This window comes from Tursiops truncatus, chromosome 1 (assembly GCF_011762595.2).
Source record: "Tursiops truncatus isolate mTurTru1 chromosome 1, mTurTru1.mat.Y, whole genome shotgun sequence".
Classification (NCBI taxonomy): domain Eukaryota; kingdom Metazoa; phylum Chordata; class Mammalia; order Artiodactyla; family Delphinidae; genus Tursiops; species Tursiops truncatus.
The window spans coordinates 71,410,898-71,429,071 of NC_047034.1; the positions used below are offsets into that span (position 1 = coordinate 71,410,898).

Consider the following 18,174-nt stretch of genomic DNA (forward strand, 5'->3'; position numbering starts at 1 on the left):
TCAAGATACTAGATGCTTTTTAAATATATTTGTCGGACTTCCCTGGTGGTCCAGCAGTTAAGAATCCACCTGCCAATGCAGGGGACACAGGTTTGATCCTTGGTCCAGGAAGATCCCACACGCTGTGGAGCAACTAGGCCCATGCACAACTACTGAGCCTCTGCTCTAGAGCCTGTGAGCCACAAATACTGAGCCTGCATGCCACAACTACTGAAGCCTGCATGCCCTAGAGCCTGTGCTCCACAACGAGAAGCCACCCCAACGAGAAGCCCGTGCACCACAATGAAGAGTACCCCTGCTCGCCACAATTAGAGAAAGCCCGCAAGCAACAACGAAGACCCAACACAGCCAAAAATAAATAAGTAAATAAATAAATTTAAATAAATAAATTTGTCATGATGTGGGCTGGGGTCTCAAAAAAATCAGAGTCTAGAAGCCTAGAAAGACCTTAAAAGAATCCTACCAACAATCGATCATCTGCACAGCAGTCAGAGTACCTTTTAAAGATCAGTCACTGTATTCAGAGCATTTCAAATAAATAGATTTTTAAGCCAGTGGAGAGCCATCTCCCACACATGGGAAAAAAAAAAAAGATCAGTCACGACTTAAAAAATATCAATGGCTTTCCATTTCTCTTAGAATAATAAACTCCCTTGCACCTAGTAAAAATAATAACCTCTCTATATAATGCAACAAAGATAGATTATGGGGAAAAATAGATATAAACAACTGTGATGGAAGATTTTAAAAAGAAATGAATGGCTCAATCAAGAAGATTTTTAAAATGAGCATATAAATATATATATATATATATATATATATATATATATATATATATATTTTTTTTTTTTTGGCCACACCTCGTGGCATGCGGGATCTTAGTTCCCGGACCAGGGATCAAACCCATGCCCCCTGCAGTGGAAGCATGGAGTCCTAACCACTGGACTGCCAGGGAATTCCTAAAATGTTTTAATAATAAAATTTTAAAGCTCAAACTAATAAATAAGTATAGAATTTTATACCCAAGAAACAGAAACTGCACTCTTTTCAAGTGTACACGGAACACTGACAAAAACTGCCCATAGACTTAGCCATATAGAGCCAGTGTCAAAAATTCCCAAAAAATCAGCATCCCACAAACTGTTATTTCACCATAATGCTATAAAATTAGAAATTGCAACAAAAGGAAAACTTTTTAAAAATTACATGTCTGGAAACCAAATGACATACTACTAAATAATCATTGGGTTAAAGAGGAAATGGTAAGGAAAATTACAAAGTACATAAAATTAAATGACAATGCCCATATGTAAAAATATGAAATTGGACCTCTTTCTCATATCATACAAAAACTAGCTCAAAATGGATCAAAGACCTAAATGTAAGAGCTAAAACTATATAGAAGAAAATATAGGTGTAAATCTTTGTGATTTTGCATTACACAATGTTTTCTTAAATATGACACTAAAAGCTCAAGCAACCAAAGAAAAAACTCTTCTCAATTTTAACCTAAATAAATAAAATTAATAAGTAATCTAAATTGGACTTCTCAAAATTAGAATTCTTACAAGCTAACAATAAAACAACAAATAACCTAATTAGAAAATGAGCAATGAGGAACTTCCCTGGTGGCACGGTGGTTAAGACTCCACACTCCCAATGCAGGGGCCCTGGGTTCGATCCCTGGTCAGGGAACTAGATCCCACATGCCTGCCACAACTAAGCAGCCCATGTGCCACAACTAAGAAGCCAGTGAGCCACAACTAAGGAGACTGCCTGCTGCAACTAAGGAGCCTGCCTGCTGCAAGAGCTGGCACAACTAAATAAAAATAAATAAATAAATAAATAATTTTTTTAAAATGAGCAATGAATTTGAATAGACATTTCTTCAAAGACGATACACAAATGGTCAATAAGCACATGCAATATGCTCAGCATCATTAATCATTAGGAAAAGGCAAATCCAAGATGCTATGTGATACCAATTTACACCCACTAGGATGACTATTGGCTGTAATTAAAAAGATAGACCTAACAAGTATTGGTGAGGATGTGGAGAAATCAGAACCCTCAGAAACTGCTGGTGTAAATGTAAATTGGTACACTTGCTTTGGACAATAGTTTGGCAATTCCTGAAAAAGTTAAACATAGAATTACTATACACTCCAGCATTTTCACTTCTATGTATATCCCCAAGAGAACTGAAAACACCTGTTCACAGATGTTCATAACAGCATTACTCATAATAGACAAAAAAAATTAAAAACAACTCTAAATGTCTATCAACTGATGAATGGATAAATGAAATATGGTATATCCATACAATGGAATTGTTACTCAGTCATAAAAAGGAGTGAAGGATTCATATATACTATAACACGGATGAACCCTGAAATCATTAAGCTAAGTGTAAGAAGCCAGACACATAAGACCACATGTTATATGGTTCCATTTATATAAAATGTCCAGAGAAAGCAAATCTAGGGCTTCCCTGGTGGCGCAGTGGTTCAGAGTCCGCCTGCCGATGCAGGGGACATGGGTTCGTGCCCCGGTCCGGGAAGATCCCACACGCCGCGGAGCGGCTGGGCCCGTGAGCCATGGCCGCTGAGCCTGCCCTTCCGGAGCCTGTGGTCGGCAGCGGGAGAGGCCACAACAATGAGAGGCCTGTACCAGGAGCTGGGAGACTGGGATGAGAAATGGGAAGTGACTGCTAATGAATACTGTACAACGTTTCTGGAGTGAAAAGAATGTTCTGGAATTAGATAATGGTGACGGTTCCACAACTTTTTGAATATACTAATTTCACTCATTAAAAGGTGAATTTTATGTTTTATGAATTAAATCTCAATTTAAAAACATAAATGACTATGAAAATATTAGATATAAGAATTTGTAGAAACCAGCAAAAGCAGTAATTATATGAAAATTTATGGTTTTAAACACATTTTTCAGAAAACAAAAACGATTGAAAAAGAAGAGTTAAATGTTCAACTCAAGAATTTTGGAGCTGTTCCCTGGTGTCCTAGTGGTTAGGATTCCAGGCTTTCACTGCCGTGGCCTGGGTTCAATCCCTGGTTTGAGAACTGAGATCCTGCAACCTGCATGGCGCCGCCAAGAAAAAAAGAAAGAAAGAAAGAAAGAAAGAATTTGTGAAGAGACTAATAAAATAAATCTAAATAAATTTAAAAAAATAAGGATAGATACAAAGACAAAGAGACCAATAGTAACCTCAAAACACAGAAATTAAAGAAAAAAAAAGGCTGATTCTTTAAAAAGATTAATAAGATAGAACTCTGGCTACATAAAGTCCAAAATAAACAGCATATAATGGAAAAAAGGGAAATAATGAAAATTAAATTAATAATTTCAAACAGTTCAAACAGTTACAAGTTAATATAACAGGTGAAAGAGACAAATTTCTGGGGGGAACCTGTAAAATGGCAAATCTGTCGCAAGAAGAAATAACATCTAAACAGACTTGTAGCCGTTAAAGAAACAGAAACACCAAAAATCTGCAACAAACACTATGGGGACACTTTGAGGACAAAACAAAGGTGCCTACTGCATCATTGCTCTTTAACATAATACTGGCAGTCCTCGACAACCCCAGAAAGTTATAGGCGTAAATGAGCTCTTCCAAACTTTTGAGGACTAGATAATCCTGATTTTATATAAATCGTTCCTGAAGAGGGATATATGTGGCTAATATATCTTTGGTTCTATAAGCTGATAAGGACAGTGAAAGAAAAGAAACCATAGGCCCATTTCACTTATGGCATACAAACACTGATCTAACTAAATCCAACTGTATTTTTTAAATGCATCATAATTAAGTAGATTTATTCCAAGAATGCAAAGATAGTTTAACTTCCATAAAATCTACCAATGTAGATCATCAACGTTAATGAACTGAAGAAAAATTATATGATCTTCTTAACTGGGGAAGAAAACATTTGATAGGTTCAACACCAAATCATGATCTTTTTAATAATTCTCAGAAAACTAGAATGAGACAGGGACTTCCTTAATTTGCCAAAAATACATACCAAAAATTGCAGCTGAATGTTTTGAGGATCCAGAAAAATTCATTCTAAAGTTTACAAGGAAAAAAATCAAGGTTCTCAAATAGCTGGGTCAATTTTAAAGTGAAGAGAGAAGAGGGACTTGCTGTACCAGATTTACAGTTTCCTACAAAGGTTTGGTATTAAGAACCCATATGCACTGGCACAAAGACAGGTGAATAGATCTGGGGCAGAAGAGAGACCCAGGGACACAATAGGCAGAGGGACTTGCCATACGATAAAAGGGGCTCCCTAAAGCAATGGGGACGAACGAACTGTTTAGATGACAATGATTGGGAAAACAAAAAAATGAGACTGACTGAGACTACAACTTTACACCTGAATCCAGACAGATCACAGATTTAGAGCAGAGAGTAAAATGATAAAATAGCCAATAGAAGAAAACACTGGAGATTATCTTTGTGACCTGGGCATTGGTATAGCCTCTGTAAACAAGACCTCAAAAGCACAAGCCATAAAATGAAAAACATGAATTACATGAAAATTAAGGGTTTTAAAATACAAATTGATTAGGCAATACTTAGCAATTTATTATGACTGTTTGAAGGATGCGAAGTTAGTGCAAAGGCTGAGAAGAGTCATGAGTATCCATACTGCTTGGGAGAAGGTCCCTTGGGATGACTACATTTCTCTTTCTGCTTCATCTTCCTGGGGTAAAGTGTAAGCAACTAAAATCTGTGTAATTTTTTATTTAATTAAGGATTTCTGTTACTCAAAGGACATCATAGACAAAGTTAACATCTAATAGAGACAGCTATTTCCTCTTCAGTCTGAAACAGACAAAGGATTGATATCTAGACTATACAGGGAACTCCAGCAAATCATCAAGATAAAAAACCCAATTTAAAAAAAAAAAAGGTCCAAAAAAAAAAAAAACACTACAGAAAATAAGTAGGCAGTTCACAGAAAAGGAAGCCAAATGACTAATGAGGTATATAAGGAACTGCCCACACCTATGAGGAATTAGAAATGTGCAAATTAAAATAATAATGAAATACCCCTTTCACACCTTCAGAATAGCAAATATTAGAATGGTAGATACCCAGTGATGGTGAGGACACAGGAGAAAGGAACAGCTTTTCTGGAAAGCAATCTGACAAAACATAGGTAGATATAAACCCTTGGATCCCGTGATTCCAATCCATTATATACCTCAGAGAAATTCTAGCACTAGTCTGTGAGGGGATGTACCCTGACATAATTTGTGGAGGAGGGAGCTGGAAGCAACCAGGTGCCATGATAGGGAACGGGTAAGTGCTGGATGCATATCATGAAATGACAAGTAGCACTGAGAGCTCTGAACCATACGCATTTATAGTATATGGTTAGATATTTAAAAAAAAAATCTATTAAGTGAAAAAAGACATATGCAGCACAACTATCATTCATATAAATTTAAAACATACACAGGGTACTTCCCTGGTGGCGCAGTGGTTAAGAATCCGCCTGCCAATGCAGGGGACATGGGTTGGAGCCCTGGTCTGGGAAGATCCCACATGCCGCGGAGCAACTAAGCCGTGCGCCAGAACTACTGAGCCTGCACTCTAGAGCCCATGGGCCACAACTACTGAAGCCTGCACAGCTAGAGTCCGTGCTCTGCAACAATGAGAAGCCCACGCACCACAAGGAAGAGTAGCCGCCTGCTCACCTCAACTACAGAAAGCCCTCATGCAGCAACGAAGACCCAACGCAGCCAAAAATAAATAAACAAATTAAAAAAAAATACACAGACAAAACAACACACTTTACAAGGATGCAGACTTATTCAAATGTCACCTCCCTGCACTCACACTAACCCAGACCACTTCCCCATTGCTCTCTGTTCCTTCACGCTGATTTATTTTTCTTTGTGGCACAAGAAAGTCTATTCCACAAGAGCAGGGACCTTCCTATCTTGATCACTGCTGTATCTCCAGCTCCTAAAACAGAGCCTGAGACACTGGAGATGTCCAAAAAACATTTGTACATGAATACATGAATAAATGGAGGACATATAGCCAACAGAAAGCAGGGCCTGTGGGGAGGAGAGAGGAGGGTAAGAATGAGTAAGGGAAAGCCAATCAATCAATCAATGGAGAAATCTTGCCTGGACATAAAATGATGGTGTGTCATGAATGGGCCATAAAAATGATTACAAATTATTTTATCAAATTTATTACTATGGAAACTAGGCCCTGCTTGATAAGGCTGTCACCTGCCTGTGCGGCCTCCTCTGATTTCCTCTCACTCTGCCAGCTCCTAGAACGCCCTGACCATTTCAGGACCTTTGCACAAGCTGTCCTTCCCTCCTATAAGCTTTTTCTCTAGTTCTTTGAAAAGCTGGTGCCCTCCTATTCTTTTTTCATATCAATGTCACTTCCTCAGAGTGGAATCCCCTAACTATCCTATCTAGTGTTTTCCTTTCCCTCAAGTTGCTCGTTCATTACCTTACCAAACTCTATGATTATTTTGTTTACTTCATGTCTCTACCCACTGAATGTAAGACGGGCCTTGTCTGCTTTATCATATCCCCAGCACCTGACACAGCGCCTGGTACAGAATAGTCATTCAAATATTTGCTGAGTGAATCAGTGAGTGAAGAGATGTATCATAAGGTTTTTGTAGGAAAGGTAAAGTCCTAAAACCAGGAGGGAAGGAAATAGGGAGCAGATGAGAGTCTTGATGATGTTAAAGAACAGGGGTAGTGGGGACATAGAGGGTGGATGGAAAACAGGCTGTGGTCAGACCCCTTGAAGTTCTGATAACAGTGTTTCAGCATTAATGTTCTGGGGTATGGGACCATGGACAAAACTCTTCCTTTAAAGTGTCCAATACTGTTGTGACAGGCTGGGACCTGGGACGCTTTCCTGCAGTGCTTGCACCTAGGCAAATGTCTCCTCAAACAACAATACAAAGTAACTATAAGGGACTAAAAACAACTACATACATGCACAGTTGGTGCAAATTCTGATCAAGATGCAAAAAGACCAAAAAGCCAACTGTCACTTTTGAGGTGTCAGGAGCAAAAGCAGGGTACTGCCCATGATCCCTGCACACAGCACCACTGAGGGGGTGGGCAGACCACCTAAGCCACCTTTCCAGCGGACCAATGGATCCACCCCTACCCTCACCCCATTTAAGGGACCAGCTCACTCCCCCTCAGAAAAATGAGCAAGGACACCTGTAACTTGTTTTCACTCCCTCATGCAGCAGCATGAGTCTCAATAAAGCCTTGCCTGAATTTCTCCTCTGGCCTCTTATCAATTTCTATTTTTTTTAAAATATTTTTTCTTTTATTCATTTTTTTGGAGGGGTTAATTTATTTTATTTATTTTTGGCCGTGTTGGGTCTTTGTTGCTGCACATGGGCTTTCTCTAGTTGCAGAGAGCGGGGTCCTCCCCTCGCTGCAGCGGGCAGGCCTCTCACTGCGGTGGTCTCTCCCACCTCGGAGCACGGGCTCCAGGCATGCGGGCCTCAGCAGTTGTGGCTTGAGAATGCTCAGCAGCTGTGGCGCACGGGCCCAGTTGCTCCGCGGCATGTGGGATCCTCCCGGTCCAGGGCTCGAACCCACGTCCCCTGCATTGGCAGGCAGATTCTCAACCACTGCGCCACCAGGGAAGCCCATATCAATTTCTATTGATTAAAGTGTCCAACAATTCAGGTCAACAGCATTGTTAGAATATCGCTCATATAAAGTAGAAATCAAGAGAGGAAGTGTTTCTTTCTATGGCAATACATTTAGTCCTCACAACCACCCAGTGAAGGTTATTACTATTTCCATAACAACAGCTAGAAGTCTAATGCTTTCTACGTAGCCGGCACTGTTCTAAGAGCCTTCTGAGTTTTTACTCATTTAAACCTCAGAAAGACCGACTCTATGAGAAAAGTACTATTGTTCCCATTTTATTTATGAGGAACGCAGGCACAGAGCAGTTAAGTCTCGCTCACTTTAAGTTGGGCCATGACTTGAACCCTAAATCTAACTCCAAAGCCAGTGTGTTTCCTCTCAACCACCTATAATCAAAACTAGGCTTACTGGGGACTTCACTGATGGTGCAGTGGTTAAGAAACTGTACGGGTTCAAGCCCTGGTCCAGGAAGATCCCACATGCCACGGAGCAACTAAGCCCTGCGCCACTACTACTGGGCCTGCGCTCTAGAGCCCGCAAGCCACAACTACTGAGTCTACATGCTGCAACTACTGAAGCCCGTGCGCCTGAAGCCCCTGCTCCGCAACAAGAGGAGCCACCACAATGAGAAGCCTGCGCACCACAATGAAGAGCAGCCCGGACTCGTGGCAACTAGAGAAAGCACGCAGGCAGCAACTAAGACCCAACGCAGCCCAAAATAAATAAATAAATTTATAAGTGCATCCAATATTTACAAAAAAAAAACCCAAAAACTAGGTTTACTGGAAGGAGTAGCTACTTGTCCTAAATGTGCTCCACATTACCTAATTATGTATTAGTAAACATCACGTGACTTCCGGAGGCTTAGGAATTGAGGGTAGAATATGACTGCCGATAAATAACCCAGACCCCCCCAGACCCACGTGACTGGGCTGGCTTCCCTGGGGCCGTCCTGGTCTCGCCGGGTTTAGACTCTGGCGGGACAAACCCTCTTTTTGCCTCTCGCCCGCCTCAACCTACTGCGAGATTGGCACTCAGCCTCACTTCCTCCACCTTACCTCCCAGCAGCGACCAACTTCTGGATGAAAGTGTCCACCATGGTGTCAAAAAGCTTCACCCTCGAGATGATAGTGCCGGGTCGCGCAGATTCCTGAGCTAATTCCTCAGGCCCTTTTTCCTCACAGCCGCTGCCTAAGTTGACGCCGCTCGCTTCGGCCATGTTGAAATAAAACCGCCAAAGCTAACTGGCCCGGCCGCTCCGCCCACCGAAGCCCCCGATTGGCCACTCCCGGCACTGCGCGCCTCCGATTGGAAGCAGCGAATGTCTATCACCGAGCAAACACCGGGGAAACTGCCGAGGCGGAGGGTTACACACGTATTAATACAAGAACGATACACTTACGTAACATACTTTCTCGGCAAGCGGGCAAAATAAGCGCAAAGCTCAAGGACTCAATAAAAACGTTTAATTACACTTCGGAGACTTCATACAGTGCAACAGTGAATGTTCGCTGTTAATATTCACGAGTCCATTTTATCAAATGTTAACTGCATCTGCACTTTATTCCCCTGTCCTTAAATACTCCCATCAGGTTTCCCGTCTTGCCCAGTCTCCCTGAAAGTTTCTTCCAATTTTGGCTACAGACCAATGTATCAAAAATTCCAATTGGTCCAGATCCATGGTCCTGGGAAAATGGAAGCCCACTATCCCACCCCCACCAAGGCATTTTAACCAAACCCAATCCCAGTCCCTAAAATATTAGATGGGAAAGTAGGGGCCAGAGGTCCCTTTTAGTAAATGCCCATCGTCCTTTAAAACTGTGTGTGTGACAGAGAGACAGACAGAGGAAACAGGTGAAAGGCTGAAATACTGTACAATAAAATAGAACAGAAGAAAGAGTCTGGAGGAGTCTGGGATGGAAACAACCTAAGACATGAGAAGCAGGAGACTACCTCCTGTCCCTGATACTTTACCCACTTTGCAATGGTGGGGAAGGACTGAAGACAAGACTGTAGGGAGGGGAAGGTGTGGAGCTGAGAAAACCAACCTCCAAAGGTCTCACTAGAATGAGTTTAAAGAGAAAGGAGGGACCCCTGGCTTCTATTATGTTGGTGGTTCTTAGGGTAAAGGAGTGACTGAGAGGCAGGAAGATTCATGATCTGTGGGCCCAACCCTTTGGATGACCATTTGTGAATAGAAATTGGAGGACTCCTGACAAAGCGCAAGAAGGGACAGTCAAAAATAAAAATAAGTGAAAGAGAAAATAACCCTCAAAGATAGAGCCCAAGATGGGCAGTGGTGGTGGTGAAGGTAGAGAATTCAGATTCTGATCTTGCCTGGGGGATAGAATGTGGGGCAGCCATAAGAAATATCAAGGCTTCAGGTAGCTAGCACCTTTCAAATTGGCACCATGGCTTCTCCCAGGGGGTGGGACCAATAAGAAAGTTTGAAGGGTCATCCAAGCCAGATGTCTCAAGTAAAAGTGCAGGGTTTGATATGCCTTCTTGTCATTCCATTTACTGCACCTCTCCTCACCTGCAACACAAGCTTGGTAGAGGAGGTGTGTGTTGTGGGGGAAGGATGAGGCAGGGAAGGAGCACTCATCATCTAGCTCCTGAGAGCTTCAACAGATCATCTCGGCAGTATCAGGCTGGTAAATGCAGTGGTCCTGGTATTGGGTGAGTTCCTGACCCGCCCTTTACCCGCCTCCAAGCATCCCTCCAGAGGGTACCATGACCGGGATGACTCCTCAGATCGGAGACAAGAAAAACACAAACAGTTCCACATCTCAGAGACTCCCATTGTGAGACAACATCTGTTTCTGTGAGTCCCAAGTGATTGGGGTATATATGTGTGTCATGACTGCCTGGGGCTGAGAACCTCCACTGCCCTCTCCTAGGTTTGGCTCAGCTGGTCGAGGGAGATGCACTAGGGCACACATATACTCCTGTCACTTTCCAAACCAACTACTCTCTAAACCAGACTTTTCAGGGTAGTGTTCCAAGTCCAGTGTGTCCCAGACAGTCTGATCTATTTAGAGCTGTGCCCACCACTGTAGTCATCTGGGCCAGGAGGAAAAAAACAGCTTATATATCCTGAGGCTGCTGGGACTGAAGGGACTGGGAGGGATAGATAACTGGGATTGAGGGAAAAGCTACATGATATTTTTCCACCTGTCTGAGGAAGGGGTGGGCTCTGACTGCAGGATTGGTGCTTTAGCAGGACTAAGACAGTAGCCTGGTTCACAGAAAAATACACACACAAAATAAAGTATCAACATTTCTCCCCAACCTAATAACTCTCCAAACAGAGGATGAGTGCTCTGGAGAACCAGAGGTTTTTGCTGCTCCCACTCCCTGTGCAAAAGTGCCTGGCACCTTGCCCCCAGTGGCAGGGAAAAGCAGAGTAGTCTGGTGGGCAGCTCAGTCCCAAAATAAAAATAAGCAAGCCTAAGAGATGAAGCAGGAAAGGGCTGATGGCAACTGCTTGGAATCTGGGCTGAAAGCCCAAGAGGAAGAACCAGTGGTAGTAAGCAAGTTCTATGTGCAGCTTTTCTCAGGATCTCAGGGACACAGATGGAGGGGGAAGGCAGAGAAGGGTTGGCAGGGGATGGATGGAGTGGGATTGGCAGGGAGAGTGGATTTCCTTAGGGCAGGACAGTACCTGTACTGAATGAGTGAGCCGAGTTTGGCAAGAAAATTTAAAAATGAGAGCAGGGGATCCAGGCGTGGAGCCTCTTCAGCAAGAGCAGTTCAAAGTCTCTGTCCCTGATCCAGGGCCGGACTCGGTATCTGGTGGGGCACCTGAAGAGGGTGCTACCCTCTCCTCTCTGCCCCTGACTCAGAGTAGTGTGGGAAACAGCAGGCTTCTCTCCCCATCACTCGTTACCAGTGTCTTGAGTCCACCAGCTCAGGTCGGAGGCTGAGTTTCTTGAGGCTCTCGTAGCCCACCACAATGACAATGGTTGAGGGCGTGGCTGAGATGATTCTGGCGGAGAGGCCTTTCATGAGGCCCCAAGGCCCCTCTTCTGCCATCAGCTGTCGGAAGGTCAGGATGATGGAGTTCTTGCCCTCAACCTGGAAAAGTCAACGCATTGGAGGACGACGGTCTGCAGTCAAAGCCCCTCTACCCAATCTCCCTCTGCCTTAGGCTAAAGTGGAAAGAATTAGACTTGGGAGTCAGAGGGCTGGACTCTGCTTCTGCGGGACAGTTCAGCACAGTGACTGAGTATGGGCTCTGGTGCCAGACTGCCTGGTATGAATTCTGCTCCACAATTTACTAACAGCATAATCTCAGGTACTTTACTTAACACTTTGCACCCCAGTTTCCTCAAATATAAAATAGTAATGATAATACCTACCCTGTGTGGTTGTTCTACGAAGTAAACAAAAGAATACTTGTAAATGCTGAGAACAGTGCCTGGCAGACAGTAAGTATTCAATAAATGGTAGTTATAATTCATATCATTAGATAAACTACATAGTGATGAGTCTTTGGACCAAGTGCTTCTCTCTGGTCTCAGGGAGGCTGGATTAAATCACCTCTAAGGGCCTCTGCAGCTCTGTTACGGTCCAGGGTTCTTGGCCTTCCCGAAGCAATAGAAATCGACTAGAGGCCAGACAAGAAATTCAGGCAAGGCTTTACTGGGGCCCTTGCTGCACAAGAGGGGAGCAAGAACAAACAAGAGCTTCCTTTGCTTGCTCACTCCCCAAAGGGAGGTAAGCTTGTTTCTTATATGGGGTGAGGGTAGGGGTGTGTCCAGGAGTCCGGCCAGAGGGGTGGCTTAGGTATTTCGCCGCCCCTTAGGTGGTGGTGTGTGCAGGGAGCATGCACAGTACCCTGCTTTTGCTCCCGGCACTTCAAAAGTGGCAGTTGGGTTTTTTGGTTTCTTTGTATGTTTTGGGTCCAGAATTTGCCCCAACTGGGCATGCACACAGTTGTTTTTAGTCCCATATAGTTTCTTTATATTCCGTTGCTCAAGGAGAGGTGTGTCCATGTGCAAGCCCTGCAGCACTGCAGCAAAGGGGCCCAGGTCCCAGCCTGTCTCAGCTCTCTCTACCAGTGATTTTGATTCTGATCATCTCAATCCCTCTGAAGCCCCATGGCTAGAGTCCTCCCCCTCCAACCCTGTCATCTCCCACACACCCTGTGACCTGTCTTCCCTATCATACTGCAATCTTTTCTCTCTTTTTTCTTAATAGTCTTGCCCTCTTCTTCCCCCCCACCCCCATACCTGCCACCAAATTACACTTTTAGAGATTACCCCCTTCAGACCTTCAGCCAATGCAGGACAGACACACTCCTTGTTATACTTCCCTCTATTCACAAGGTGGTCCCATCTCTGACTAAGAACGTCTCCCCATTCCTCTCTGCCTCCTTTAGCGCCCTCCTCCACATTCCCCCTTTCCCTTCTTCCTCTGACCACCTGTGCTCCCCTAATCCTCCACTTATCCACAGCCACGTCAAGGGCTTTTTTAGCTATGGCCCTGGTCCTCATATGTGCTGTCTCTTCCAGCCTGGGAACTCCTCAAAGTAAGGACCTGTCCTTTTCCTTGAATCTCCTCATGGAACATCCAGAACAAGGCTCAGGAGAGAATAAGGATGGAACCTATACACTTTATTATTTGCAAACCAATCAGATGCCACTCATTTTCAAACGTGTGGGTCGTGGAGGGGGCGCATACTTTCCTAGGGACCAATACACAGCTGACTCTCGAACAACACGGGTTTGAGCTGCATGGGTCCACTTATATGCAGTATGTTTTTTTCCAGCAGTAACAAGTAACACTACAGTACTAATAAAAATTTTTTAAATAAATAAATAAAATAAATATAATAACCGGGAAGACTTTACCATTGCTATTTAACCTTTATGGATTGCATATCTCTCTAAACATGTCAAGATATATTCCTGTTTCTCTAAAGTACACACTTGGTTAATTTAAGAATTCCATGCTTACGCTAACATTAAATTTAAAGAGATTATTTTACTTCTCTGGAAATAAATCAAAATTGTACATAGGGGGCTTCCCTGGTGGCGCAGTGGTTGAGAGTCCGCCTGCCGATGCAGGGGACACGGGTTCGTGCCCTGGTCCGGGAAGATCCCACACACCACGGAGCGGCTAGGCCCGTGAGCCATGGCCACTGAGCCTGCGTGTCTGGAGCCTGTGCTCCACAACGGGAGAGGCCACAACAGTGAGAGGCCCGCGTACCACACACACAAAAAAAAATTGTACATACGTAGCAGAGTTACTACATAAAAAATTGAATTTAAAATTGAACTGCCTGCTTATATTACCCACAATGTGTTTAAATATCTTTGACTATAATCTATACCAAAATGATTTAAGTAAAAATTCATTTTTATTTATACTTAAAAAAACCCAAAACACTACAGTACTATGCGATCTGTGGATGGCGAACCACAGATTCAGAGGGCCAAGTTATACTCAAATTTTCAACTATGCGGAGTGTCAGTGCTCCTAAACTCCATGTTGTTCAAGAGTCAACTGTACCTAGATTTACCAGCCACCTCCATCCCAACATCCTGGTATCAGGGAAGCTGACTTCACCTCCATCTGCTAAGGTTATTTTCCTTCCCTCTCCTCACTGTAACTCAATGACCACACTCTCCTGGACAGCTGTCCTGTTAAGTTACCCAAATCAGATATTAAAATTCCCCCATTCTCTCCACCTAAAGTTTTTTTAAAAATATTTATTTATTTATTTTATGATTATTTATTTATTTTCTTTTATTATTATTTATTTTTAAATTTTATTATTATTTATTTTTTTATCTTGGCTGCACTGGGTCTTAGTTGCAGCATGTGGGCTTCTCAGTTGTGGCATGCGGGCTTCTTAGTTGCAGCATGCATGCGGGATCTAATTCCCTGACCAAGGATCGAACCCAGGCCCCTGGCATTGGAAACATGGAGTCTTACCCACTGGACCCCAGGGAAGTCCCTCCACCTAAAGCTTTATATAGCAAAACCTACCATGTGTATATTATACATTATCATTCAGATTCTATTTCCTTGGACTCGGGGCTGTGAAATTGTCATTCAGCTGACTAAAGACAGGGACTATAACTTCTGGACAACACCACCCAGGGCTTTGTCTGTGTTTGTGCTGAGTCCACACAGAACAATCTGTGAAACCTGTTCAAGGACAGTCATTTTCACTGTAGAGAGCACATAGCCAAGTGGAGAAGCTAGACAGACTTACGAAATTAACTAAAATCATATTTCTAATAACCACAAAGCTACAAGGTAAGGAAAAGGTGGTTGATAGGCTATGCTATTATGATGAAAGCCTAGAAGAAAGCAGTAAGAATTCCTAGATGCATGGGCAAGGAAAGCAGTAGAGGCATGCAAGGTAGCAGACAGGATGACAGAAACATTCTAGGTGATTCAAAGTGCTCAGCTGGTTTCTGTAGATGGTAAGCATAACCACAAGGAAGAGGCTTGGATGACCAGGAGAAGGCTGGCTAGACTAGAGGGCCATGACACAAAGAGGTCAGGAAATATTGGAGGGCCTCAAGATCACACTTCTAATGGTTTATCTGGGAGGAGGGTAGGGGAGAAGACTGGTCTTACCTGTACTCGGGTTCGGATGACATCCATGGGATTGGTGAGGATGGAAGCAGTGGCTGCAGCCAGAGGCCCCGAGATGGCTTGAAAGACGATGTGAGGGCACTCCTTAGGGCAGAGGGACGAGAGCTGCTCTGGAATCAAGGGAAAGATAATGCCTCAAGACATGAGGTTCCACTCCACACGGCCCCAAACCTTTTCTACCAGTTGGCCCAACGATGACAAACCCTCCATCCTTAGCCACCTTAGATCCTATAACTCCCATCTTTGCTTCCATCTAAACCAACAACAAAAAAATTTTTTAAATAAATTTATTTATTTATTTTTGGCTGCACTGGGTCTTCGTTGCTGCACGCAGGCCTTCTCTAGTTGTGGCGAGTGGGGGCTACTCTTCGTTGCAGTGTGCGGGCTTATCATTGCGGTGGCTTCTCGTTGCGGAGCACGGGCTCTAGGCATGCAGGCTTCAGTAATTGTGGCACGTGGGCTCAGTAGTTGTGGCTCGCGGGCTCTAGAACGCAGGCTCAGTAGTTGTGATGCACGGGCTTAGTTGCTCCGCAGCATGTGGGATCTTCCTGGACCAGGGCTCGAACCGGTGTGCCCTGCATTGGCAGGCGGATTCTTAACCACTGCGCCACCAGGGAAGCCCTGAACCAACAAAAATTTTTAAATCTCAGGCCCCTTCCAGAAGTCATTTTGCATAGGACAAAAATTTCTCTGGAGAAGGGGATTTCAAAACCTCTTTGCTTGCTGACTCCTTTCAGAAATCACTCCTGATGTAAAACTCTTATGCTTATGCTCTACTTTTCACAACTCACTGGCTAGAAAAGCACACACCACATATTTTCTTATACGTGCACTGGATAACTGGTAAGATACATTAAAAATTGGTAACACTAATTGTCTTTAAGGAAGGAAGCTGGGTGACTGTGGTAGGTGAGGAGTGTTTTCACTGCATACCCTTTCTTACCTTTTGAATTTTGAACCATATGAATGTTTTAAAAAATAAAAACAATTACAATTAAAAGAGAAAATCATATCCTACAGTGAGAACTTTTCTTCAGCCTATATCAAGAAAGGAAAATTGGATTTCCCTGGTGGCGCAGTGGTTAAGAATCCACCTGCCAATACAAGGGACATGGGTTCGAGCCCTGGACAGGGAAGATCCCACACGCGGTAGAGCAAATAAGCCCGTGCGCCACAACTACTGAGCCTGAGCTCTAGAGTCTGCAAACCACAACTACTGAGCCTGAGTGCCACAACTCTGCTGAAGCCCACGCGCCTAAAGCCTGTGCTCCGCAACAAGGGAAGCCACCGCAATGAGAAGCCGGCGCACCACAAGGAAGAGTAGCCCCTGCTCGCCCCAAATAGAGAAAGCCCGCGCGCAGCAACAAAGACCCAACATAGCCGAAAATAAATAAATTAATTAATTAAAAAAAAAAGAAAGGAAAATTCATTTTTCAAAATGCTGATGAAGAAGATGGAATAATACCCAGATCCACCCAATCCAAGTGTCACTAGGAAGTTCACCTGCAATTGAATTATTTTGCTTTTCCCTCTCTGGAGGTGAGAGACAAGAGTTCGTTCATTTATTCAACAAAGATTTATTGAGTGATTACCACGAGCCAGTCACTTTGGGTTCTAAAGATACAACAGTGAATAAAATAGCCTCAAATCCCTGTCCTTATGAAACTTACATTCTAGTGGGGGAAAACAGACAATAAATAAATAAAGAGCAAAATATACAACTATGTCAGACATGTTGCGTGCTAATTATAGAAAAAAATAGAGCAGGAAAAGGAGATAAGGAATGCCAAGGGCAGAAAGGGTAGAAGGTGAAGTCTAAGCAAAGCCCTAAAGGATAGTATAAGCCTTATAGATCTGTGGCGAGAACTTTCCAAGCAGAGGTAACATCCTATGCAAAGGCCCTGAGGCATGAGCATGCCTGAGGTCTTTGGCACCAAGGCCAGTATGCCTGCAGCCGAATGAATGAGGGAAAGAACAGTAGATGAAGTCTAAGAGGTAGGGCCCTGAAGCCATTGCATGGACTTTGGCTCTTACTCTGAGTGAGACTGGATGTAAAATAGATTTATCATCTCCAAGGTTCCCTCTCAGTTTTCTCTGTACAATTCAGTCACCATAATACCTTTAAGAATTTCTTCTTGCGGGGAGGAGCAATATAGGGGTAGGGGATTAAGAGGAACAAACAAGGGCTTCCCTGGTGGCGCAGTGGTTGAGAGTTCGCCTGCCGATGCAGGGAACACGGGTTCGTGCCCTGGTCCGGGAAGATCCCACATGCCGCGGAGCGGCTGGGCCTGTGAGCCATGGCTGCTAAGCCTGCGGGTCCGGAACCTGTGCTCCGCAACGGGAGAGGCCACAACAGTAAGAGGCCCGCATACCTCAAAAAAAAAAAAAAGAGGTACAAACAAGCTACAAGGATATATACTATACAACACAGGGAATATAGCAAATATTTTATAATAACTATAAATGGAGTATAACGTTTAAAAATTGTGAATCACTATATTGTACACCTGTAATTTATAAACTATTATACATCAACTATACTTCAATTTAAAAATATATATATATATATATATATATATTTTTTTTTTTCTTATGCTCCTAGTTTTGGTAATTTACCGCCAGGCAACTAAAGATTAGGAAACAAGTAGGATGGTGGAGGTTGGCAGGACAGAAGCGAGGGCTTCCAAGTCCGAAGGCATGACAGAATTCCTTAAGCCTTACCAGAACCACCTCTCCCCTGGATTTCTAATCACTTTCTTCCCCAGGGTCAGCATACAGAAAGAAACAAAGTGAACTGGTGGCTCTGCCTCAAGGGTGTCTTGTTGCTCCTGAGAAGGAAACATTTCACAACCACTGGAAGGCAGCATCTGG

The 18,174-nt window shown here is 43.5% G+C and overlaps 1 protein-coding gene across 15 annotated transcripts in view; it reads right to left on the bottom strand.

Moving 5' to 3' along the window:
- SLC25A44 (solute carrier family 25 member 44) overlaps positions 1-18,174 on the bottom strand; it is a 43,619-nt gene that overhangs the window by 15,942 nt on the left and 9,503 nt on the right. For 3 of the 15 annotated variants that reach the window (XM_033857191.2, XM_019933267.3, XM_073806201.1), the window contains 2 exons: positions 15,286-15,413; positions 11,579-11,766 (listed from right to left, as the gene is read on the bottom strand). In XM_033857191.2, the coding sequence (XP_033713082.1) occupies positions 11,579-11,766; positions 15,286-15,413 (316 nt within the window). The other 12 variants (XM_073806236.1, XM_004312500.4, XR_012332566.1 and 9 more) reach the window with 12 other exon arrangements.